Source organism: Magnolia sinica, chromosome 3, assembly GCF_029962835.1.
Source record: "Magnolia sinica isolate HGM2019 chromosome 3, MsV1, whole genome shotgun sequence".
In the NCBI taxonomy this organism is placed as follows: domain Eukaryota; kingdom Viridiplantae; phylum Streptophyta; class Magnoliopsida; order Magnoliales; family Magnoliaceae; genus Magnolia; species Magnolia sinica.
In genome coordinates this window covers 6,326,003-6,336,165 of record NC_080575.1, presented here as the reverse complement: position 1 = coordinate 6,336,165, position 10,163 = coordinate 6,326,003, and the positions used below count along the sequence as shown (strand labels likewise).

The following is a 10,163-nucleotide window of genomic DNA, read 5'->3' as shown; positions in this document are numbered from 1 at the left end:
GTTCAGAGCACACCAAGGGTGAACCAGATTTTAGCATCAACAACAATAATTAGTCCAATACGGAGGAAATGACCAAATGGTAATTGAAGTAGCCCTCAAATTACAATAGAAAAGCAACGTAATTAGTAATGTTAAGGAACGAAACTGCAATTTGGACATGCCCACTCATTGAATTTGAAGTGGAATTGCAATTCAATTCGATAGTGCATCCAAACGTGACCCAACTTGTACAAATGGTTATCATGGGTGCTGGTTCTGCAGGCTACCACCAAGAGGAGAAGGAGGCCGAAAAGGAAACCAAGATCTTGGGTCTCTCAGAGAGAAGGTCTTGGGTCTCTCAGAGAGTCATCCGGTGGAGGAGATGATCTAAACAAAGGTGGGACCAACAGAAATGGCGTCAAAGGCAGGAATGGGAAAGGCAATGCCGGCGATTTTGGAAATGGTGTCGGAGAGAGATTGAAAGGGAAAGGCAATGAAGGCCAAGGTGGCAATTGAGGAAATGGTGGTAGAGGCGGAAATGGTGGTTGTTGATGCAGTTTCCGGCTCACCCCTTTCTGATACTTGATCTCCTGCACACAGAGAAGACAAAGGAAACCCTACTCGTATTCAGGGGACCCTCCGATGTGAAAGTCAGAGTCTGGGTATTAATAATAAGGATGTAGAGGTGAGAGAACGCGTATTAATGTGTACCTTTCACCTTTCGATTTCTTTATTTATAAAAGAGATGTGATCCCCTATGACTCTAGGGATCTTCTACAAACGGAAATGATTGTTATCTTGGATAATCTTAAGATCCTAGACTCCTGGATTCTCAGGATTGGAGATTATCCTCAAAGATCTCAGAGATAAACTTCTCATCTAGGCAGACTCTTGGCTCGGCTTAGGGCGAATCTTAATGACGAGCTTCTATATTGGGAATAGGGAGCGAGGCTCGAAGAACCAGTGGCCGATCCTGAGCGTCGACGTCATTAGATGACCCACATCGGTCGACTCTCCCTCTTTGCTATTTTGGCCAACTCTTAGTCAAACGAGGTCGATTCATAACCAACTTATTATCGGCCAATGACTGCCCTATTGACTGACTAAACAGGTAGGTCGGACTAGGACTAAGCCAAGGTTAGGTCGACTTAGCTTTTACTTGAATAATGGCCGACCCATTACTAGGACTAGGCCAAGGTTAGGTCAACTTATGCCCGGTCGGCTTATGCCTGAATAATGGCCGACCCATGAAATAGGTCGGCATGCAGTCCTTTCTAGAGGTCGTCTTACATCTTTGGACATGTGGGCCTCAATCAGGCCTGGCGCTTAATGTGTCTGGGCCATGTCAGTGGAGTTAGTTTGACTTATTGGACTTGTCATATTTTTTCCCCTAAGAGTGAGCTCCCCTACTCCTTGAGTCGACGTGGGGAGGCCAAAGAATAGATGAGAATTTGGTCGGATTACATTTGGACCGAGCTCATGATGGCTCATTTATTACTAGTACGTCAGCCAGCATGATTATCGGGACATGCTACCTCATCCCAATACGCGTCGATTCATTTCTCGAGGTCACACGAGCCATCGAGCCATCATTTCACCGAAAGAGCGAATGAGAAAGGGACACGTGGCAGAGGACTTAATGATGGAACGAGGCGACGCATGGGGTAGCGCCATGTGTCGCAATGGGGTAACAGAGGTGGCGACACTTCGACTCCTATTTTAATGCTAGAGCCACATGGCTCGGCTATAAAAAGGGGTGCCCTAGCATCCCATTTCACGTTTTCATGCTCATTTCTCCCTCTTTTGTTCTCTTTTTCTTCCTTCCTCTCTTGCACTATGTTCTTCATTTTCATTTATCTGCATTTTTCGGCAGTCTCTCACAACTCCGGTGAGCTGCTTCTCCCTCCCCTTCTTTTATTTTTAAGAATGTCAGGCTCCGTAAGCCCTCGGGAGGTAGTTTATGGCGAAGAAGGTGAACCGAGCGACTTTTAGTTTATCTTGGAATCACCTTCGCTGCTGGTGGAGAAGGGAATAGTAGCGGAGGCAGATTCCTTATTTTGTCATTCGCAGAGAGTGTTGAATTCTCTGGCACAAAGGCCGGTGACGTCTGCTAGGGCATCGCATCGGACTCCTAGTCCAAAGCTTGTAATGGAGAGTTCTTTTGGCCGATCTGATCCTCCAGTCGGGGACGAGGTTGAGGAGGTTAAGGCAGAAGGGAGAACCAGGGGGCCAGTGCCTTCTGTTCTAACTGAGGACGACCTATTTCGAATTCGACTTAGGTATCATATCCTTGAGTCGGTCGTCCTACGTCTCCCATTGCAGAGTGAATTGCCCGACCAACCACCACCTGAGTTGGTTGCAATTTTCTAAGTTGCGCTACAGTGCGGCCTGCTCCTGCCTCTTCAGGGGATTGTTCGGTGTCTCCTGGGTAGCCTCGGCTTAGCACCAGGGCAAGTTACCCCAAAAGGGTGGAGGGACTTATTCGGTTGTGCGGTTTTGTGGGTCGGGATAGATCAACCCGAGTTGACCGTAGATGAGTTCCTCCATCTATACCAAGTACAAGCGAATACCTAGTAGCCCGGCTGGTATTATTTTTGCTCTTGGCGAAACACAGATGGGGCTCTGATTACCGACCCTCCTTTCTCAAATAAAAACAGGAGGGATCGATGGTTCTAGGTCGGCGGTCGTTGGGAGACGAGCGAGCCAGGGCCTTTCGCGCCTTTCATTCCCCAAGCCTTCTATCGACCAGGTGACTTGCCCTTATTTTATCATCGTTTTGCTCAGCTAAGTCTTCTTTAATCTTCCTCTGACCGCCTTGATCTTTCCGGTCATCCCCAAACAACTGCCAAAGCTTCGACCAGGCTCGGTAGCTCAGATAAAAGGCTTGCGAGCTCTGAGTTCGGAGAGGTCTTAGAAAAGGCTTCTCCAACCAGACCGCCTTCTTCAGTCAGGCTTAGATACAAGACAGGTACACTTTACGGCTGAGGATTCGGACTTAGAGATTTGTTTTTTTTTGCTGGCGCTTGTTGTCACATCGTTGATGCAGGGATGTCTTCGACTCGGCCTGCGCTTCATCCTCCCTTCAAGGTGAAAGCCCCTCCTCGGGATGATCCTAGGGCTTCGAAGAAGCAGAAGACCTCCTCCAAGAGCAAGGAGAGGGCTGCTTCTCTTGTCCCAACCGTCATAGAGGTCGCAAACGAGGGTACAGAGGTGGCAGGGACGGTTCCTCCTGAGCCTCGGGAGGATCCAAAGCCAAGACCTGTTGCAGAACAGGCCCTTTCGAGGGAGGGGGAGGAAGAGCCTCCCAGGAGAGAGGCAGCTTAGGAAGAGAGGGGGTGCTTCTGTCGGCATGTCGAGGATATCCTCCCCTAGGCGAGTCGCCATGGGGCCGAAGAGGAATTCATCGGCCTCTTCGATACATCCCCCACGGACCACACACTCGCTAGGATAACTCTGACGCTTCTCGAGGTAAGAGCAAGTCGTTATTTTGTACTCATTCAATTCTCTTTCTCGTACTAATCATCTTTTCTTTTTATAGTTCACACCTTGCGTGCTGAGGGCCCACTCCAAGCTAGCTTAGGCTAATAGGCGGGCGGAGGAGGATGAGGCTCGGGCGACTTCTGCAGTGGCAGAGCTAGCTTCAGCAAGGGCTGCTCTTGTGGAGTCTGACTTGGAAAGGACCCGACTTGCCTCGCGATTGGAAGAGGCTAAGGCGACATATGATAAGTGTCACGTGGACTGTGTCAAGGCTTGTGCCATGGCGAACAAGATCAGGGCCGAGACCAAGGCCGCTCTCACACACGCGCGGATGACAGTTGTGCAAGATTATCAGTCGTCTCGGGAATTCGAGGCTAAGAGAGATTTTCTCTTTCACCTTGGATACGCTGAGTGCATGAAGACGATGAGAGAGAGCTTTCCAAAGCTCGATCTCTCTGCCTTTGATGAGAGTGAGTTGGGGTCTGACGTTCTTGGTGAGGGAGTCGCGGTTGATCCTGAGGCATACACTGAGGCGGCTCCCGAGGCTGCTACCAAGGCAACTACTTTGGCGGCTTCTGAGTTAGCTCCTAGTGAGGCGGCTGAGCCTTGAAGTTAATTTTGCATAGTAAAAATTCTTTCTGCTCCCCACATCTACACCGAGTGCCAACGTCAAGGGAACTTGCAGCCTTAGGCATTTCAAGCATGCCAAGCCAAATACGCCGAGCACTAAACTCGAAAGCATCTGAAGAAGCGAGCATCATTCATCTCAGACACTATGTACTTGTTGCTTTCTACCAATGTAATGCCGATGTAAATGCGGAAACAATGCCGAGTGTAATCTTTATTCGGACCAATGAATACATTTTTTGTGAAAATTCTTGCTTTCTTATCGTTTGGTTTACATGGTTATGGGTTTTTGCATGTTTATATGTGAGGGTCGAGCCATAATCGTCTATTTGTTAAATTATGGATAGTAGATCTTGAGATGCTCGACATTCTATGGATAAGGTAATAGCTGACCGGCCAAATCTTCTAGTTGATATGTCCTGGGTCGAATAGTGCCCGTGATTATGTAGGGTCCTTCCCAATTAGGTCCCAACGTACCCGCGCCGACCTCCTTAGTATTCTGAAAAACTTTTCGGAGTACCAAGTCTCCCGTTCGGAATCGCCTAACCTTGACTCAGGTGTTATAAAATCAAGTCACTTGTTGTTGGCGGACGAGCGTTCGAAGCTGAGCTTGTTCCCTCCTCTCGTCAAGCAAATCGAGGCCGACCGCCAGTAGTTCCTCGTTGTCCTGTTCATCAAATAAATTCACTCGAGTGGTCGGTAGTCCGATCTCCATAGGGGTAATTGCCTCCAACCCATAGGCTAAGGAGAATGGGGTTTCGCCTGTCGCGGTCCGAGCAGTGGTTCGGTAGGCCCATAGAACCTTAGGGAGTTCTTCGGCCCACACTCCTTTAACTCGGTCACACTTGGTTCGGAGATGTTACTTAATGATCTTGTTGACAGCTTTAACTTATCCATTTGCCTGGGGATGATGTGAAGATAAGTACATATTTCTGATCCCGGGGTTCTAGAACATCTCTTGGTACTGCTTGTTATCAAATTATTTCTCGTTGTCAGAGATAATAGTTCGAGGGATCCTGAACCGATAAATAATGTTCTTACAAACAAATTCTGTGATTTTCTGCTCAGTTATCTTGACCAATGGCTCAGCCTCGGCCCACTTGGTAAAGTAGTCTATAGCGACGACAATAAATTTTGTCTGTCCTTTCCCAGTAGAGAAAGGCCCAATGATGTCGATCCCTCACTAAGCAAAGGGTCACAGGCCACCGATTGGGGTGATCTCCTCTGGTGGAAGGCAAGGGACTATTGCAAATCTTTAACATTTATCGCAACTCTAGACGAGTTTCCGTACATCTTGCTGGATGGTCGGCCAGTAATATCTTTGTCAAATGACTTTGTGAGGTAAGAATCATCCTCTGGAGTGATTGCCACAGATACCATCATGAATTTCCATCATGATGTAGTCCGCAGACATTGTAGTAATGGTGCGAAAAATCCTTTCTTGTATAGGATCCCATTAAACATGGTATATCGGGCGACTCTGATCCTCAATCGCAGGGCTTCGACTCAATCCTCAGGTAGCTCGCCTGTCTTAAGGTGTCGAATGACAGGGTCGACTCAGGTAGGTCTCAAGTCAATGGGGAGCATGGTCGTGACGTCGGCTTCATCGAGGGCTTAGCGATGTATTCGATCGAGATGGACATGGGGATATCATCTTTGTCGGCTGAGGCAAGCTTTGCCAATAGGTCAGCTTTAGCATTCTCTACCCACGGGATTCGGACGATAGTACAATGCTGAAAACCTCCGATTAGTTCTTTTGCTTTTTGTAAATAAGCTTTTATTCGCTCTTTTCTAGCCTGGTAGATATCGGCTATCTGGTTGACGACCAATTATGAATCACTATACACATCGAGATGAGTGACTCCTAGACTGGCTGCCAAGCGAAGTCCGAAAAGTAGAGCCTCGTATTCCACTGTATTATTGGAAGCTTGAAATCCAAGTCTTAAGGCATACTGCATGTGAGTATGATCAAGAGTTTTCAAGACGACCCCGGCCCCGCTTGCCTTAAAGTTGGAAGAGTCATCAACGTAAAACTTCCAGTGGGGTTGGGCGAGAGTGGTCTGTTCTATATTTATCTTCTCAGTCGATTTCTCTAATTCGGCTGAGACTGGTTCGGCTAAATCTGGCTCGGACTGCTGCGTAACTTCAATGATGAAGTCGGCCACCGCTTGTCCTTTAATTGGCACTCTGAGCTTGTAGTGTATATCAAACTCACTTAGCTCGATTGCCCATTTGGTAAAATGTCCTGAAGCTTCCGATTTTTGGACTATCTGTCGTAGTGGTTGATCGGTCAAAACGATGATCGAATGGGCTTGGAAGTATGGCCACCAGCGTCGAGATGAGACAATCAAAGCTAGGGCCACCTTTTCCAAGGTCGAAAATCTCGTTTCTATCGGGATAAGAGCTTTGCTGATGTAATAAATCGAAAATTATCTTCTCTTATGCTCGCGGATCAGGGCCGAGTTAACAGCTGCATCAGATACTGCTAAGTAAATCAGCAATGTCTCGCCTGACTCGGGCTTCGAGAGTAGGGGCAGTGATCCCAGATACTGCTTTAGCTGTTAAAAGGCGGTTTCATATTCTTCTGTCCAATTTACCATTTGTCGACCCTTCAATTGTTTGAAGAAGGGAAGGCATTGGTCTGTGGCTTGGGATACGAAGCAGTTGAGTGCTGTAACCCTTCCAGTCAGCCTTTAGATGTCTTTGATCATCTTAGGTGACTCCATATCGAGCAAGGCTTTGATCTTTTCAGGATTGACCTCGATCCCTCTCTGGCTGACCAAGAAACTGAGGAATTTTCCCAAGCTTACGTGAAAAGCACATTTTCTTAGGTTCAGTTTCATCTGGTATTGCCGAAGGATGAGAAACATCTCCTCAAGATCGCCAATGTGGTTGGTTGCTCGGATACTCTTGACGAGCATATCATCTATATATACCTCCATTGTTCGCCCTATTTGGCGAGCAAATATCTTGTTGACCAACCTCTGGTAGGTCGCTCTTGCATTTTTTAATCCAAACGACATTACTCGGTAATAATAAAGACCTTTGTCGGTGACAATGGTGGTTTTTGATTTATCACTTGAATGCATTACAATTTGATTATAGCCTGAATAGGCATCCGTGAAACTAAGTAACTTGTGCCCCGCCGTGCTATCTACCAATTGATCTATCCGAGGAAGAGGGAAACCGTCTTTAGGGCAGGATTTGTTTAGGTCGGTGTAATCCATACAAACTGGTCATTTCCCATTAGCCTTTTTAACTAGGATGATGTTGGCTACCCAGTCGGGATAGTACACCTCTTTGACAAACTTAGCATTTAGAAGTTTGTTGACCTCTTCCTCAATTATAGCATACCTCTCGGGGCCGAGGGTACACCTCTTTTGTTGAACCGGTTTGTAGGCCAGGTCAATGTGGAGGGGATGGGTGATGACCGATGCGTTGATGCTGGGCATGTCCTCATGAGACCATGCAAAAACATCGGAGTATCTTCATAGTAGAGTAACGAGTTTGTCCTTTAATTGAAGTATCAGAGATGATCCTATTTGTACTGTCTTAGATGGGTCAGATTCATCTATCGGTGCTTATACGAGTTCCTCGATCGGCTGATCACGCTCGAAAGATTCATTGTGAGGGTCCAGAGATTCGATTGTTGCCACTTCGGATGGAGCTTTCAGAGCTGTGGCATAACATCGCCAAGCATCATGCTGATCCCCTTTGACGATTCCGACTCCCGATTTGGTCGAAAATTTCATAGAGAGGTGATACGGTGAGACTATGGCTCGGAGAAGGCATAACGAGGGTCGGCCGAGGATGACATTATAGACTGATTATTGATCGACTATAAGAAAGTCGACCATAATCGTCGCTTGACTCGGTGTGTCTCCGGCGGTGAAGGGAAGCTATATAGCTCCCTCGGGGAGGACCTGCCTGCCAGAAAAGCCAATCAAAGGAGTCTTCACGGGGCACAAAGAAGACTGCTCGATTCCCATTCTATTGAAGGCCTGGGTGAATAACACATCTGTAGACGACCCTGTGTCGATGAGAACCCTGAAGACTCTGAGGTTCGTTATGGTGACGGTGATGACCAAAGCGTCGTCATGCCGATAGTGGATCCCCCGAGCATCTTCTTCAGTGAATGTGAGATTATATTTTTCTAACTTTCTCTCCTTCATAGGCTGAGCCAGAATCATGATCTCGAACTCGGGCCAACTCATATTCCTTACATGGGTTTTCCAAGCATTGTTTGAGTTGCCCCCGCCCAGATGACCACTGAGAATGGTTCGGATTTCTTCTATGGGTCGGTTGTCACTTGGGCATTCTTCCGCAGTCATGGTCCTGGCTCCTTGGTCCACATGCTCGCCCAGGTGACCTTCTCTGATGAGCCTTTCAATTTCTGCTTCAAGTTATAGCAGTCGCTTGTGTTGTGTCCGTGATCCTGATGAAAATAACAATATTTATTTCTGTTTCGTCGATCAGGATTACCTCGGAGTTTGTTCAGCCAGCTGACGAAGTTCTCACCTTTGATTTCCATCAGGACTTGCTCTTGCGGCTTATTGAGCGGGGTGTAGTTCGTGAACTTGCTGTCAGGTTGTTTGCTCGACTTGCATTTGTCTCGAGACCGATCATCTTTCCATTTTTTACTGATATTGACTGACTTAGTCTCTTTTTTCGCTGACTGCTTCGCTGAAGCATTCTTGTTCTGAGCTGCTTCTTGCAGGATCCGAGTTTCCTCAACATTGGTGTACTTCTCTGCCCGAGTCATAAACTCGGCCGAAGTAGATTGTGGATTCTTATCCAGAGACAAGAGAAAAGGTTTGTCTCTTACTCCTTGCATAATGGAGTTGAGAGCTATTTCGTCCGAATGTTTTCGAACTTGAAGAGCTTCGAGGTTAAAACGTTTGATATAGTCCTTGAGGAGCTCTCCTTCCTTTTGAACTATGTTATTTAGATGCACTGAAGCCGTGAGCCTTTTCTTACGACCAAGGAAGTTTGCGATGAAAGCATCACTGAGCTCTGCGAACGAGCTAATGGACCTCGGCTTCAGTTGCTTGAACCAAAGTCGAGCGACGTTGGATAAGGTAAGTGAGAATGCTCGGCACATTACTGCATCCGAGGCATCATACAGTTCCATATAAGTCTAAAATGACTTTATTTGTTCCGTTGGATAGTGTAGGGCATAATCTGAGGCAAGGGGAACTGATCTGGTAGGCGAGCTTGCATTATGTCGTCCACGAACGGGGATTCTGTCTCCTCTTATCTTGCTTGAGTGGTCGGACGATTTTGTTTTAAATTCGCAATCTGCTTCTGTAGATTTTGGATCTCGATCTTCTAGGGTTCTTCGTTGTCAACCATTCCCTCTGCTGGAGGCCGGGTGCACCTCCTTCGATCTATTTCGTGTCGTGGATCAGAGGCAGGCAACGAAACTGCTGCTGAAACATCAGATGGGGCAGGCTCGACTAGGTTCGGATGTTGACTCGGTTGAGGAGCAACTCACGGTGCGGAAGGTTGAGAGTCGACAAACTGTTGATCACCATTAGGTTAACCGTCCCTTTGGTTGGGCACTTGTGTCTGCTGGGGCTATATCTGCTCCAATATCTACCTCATGTAATTCATGTTGGCTCGAAGCTCCTAAACTTTTCTTTCTAGTCGTCCATTTCCTCCACGATTCCGCTGAGTGCACCTGGTCGAACCAGAGGTCGCCTGGAGGGTGGGGGAGCCCGACGGTTCTCCTGCCACTCTGGTTGATCAGGGGCGCAATTCTCTACTTGCTGTCCGGTAACCGGAACCTCTTCAGGAGGATTATGGGCGCTCTTTCTTGTTATGGCTATAGCAAGTTATGCAGTGTTTCCGATAGAGCGGTAAAACGACTTTTTGTGTCATTTCCACATACGGCGCCAAACTGTTGATGCAGTTATCGGCTCACCCATTTCTGATACTTGATCTCCTGCACACAGAGAAGACAAAGGAAACCCTATTCTATTCAGGGGACCCTCCGATGCTAAAGTTAGGCTCCAGGTCTTAATAATAAGGATGTGGAGGTGAGAGAGTGTGTATTACTGTGTACCTTTCACCTTTCGATT

General features: G+C 47.3%; 1 protein-coding gene across 1 annotated transcript; it reads right to left on the bottom strand.

Annotated features, from left to right (window-relative positions):
• Positions 1–7,982: 7,982 nt before the first annotated feature.
• LOC131238697 (uncharacterized) lies at positions 7,983–9,214 on the bottom strand. Its single transcript, XM_058236313.1, has 2 exons — positions 8,566–9,214; positions 7,983–8,476 (listed from the first exon to the last, which is right to left on the bottom strand). The coding sequence occupies exons 1-2, from the start codon at positions 9,212–9,214 to the stop codon at positions 7,983–7,985; spliced, it is 1,143 nt and encodes a 380-aa protein (XP_058092296.1).
• Positions 9,215–10,163: the final 949 nt, after the last annotated feature.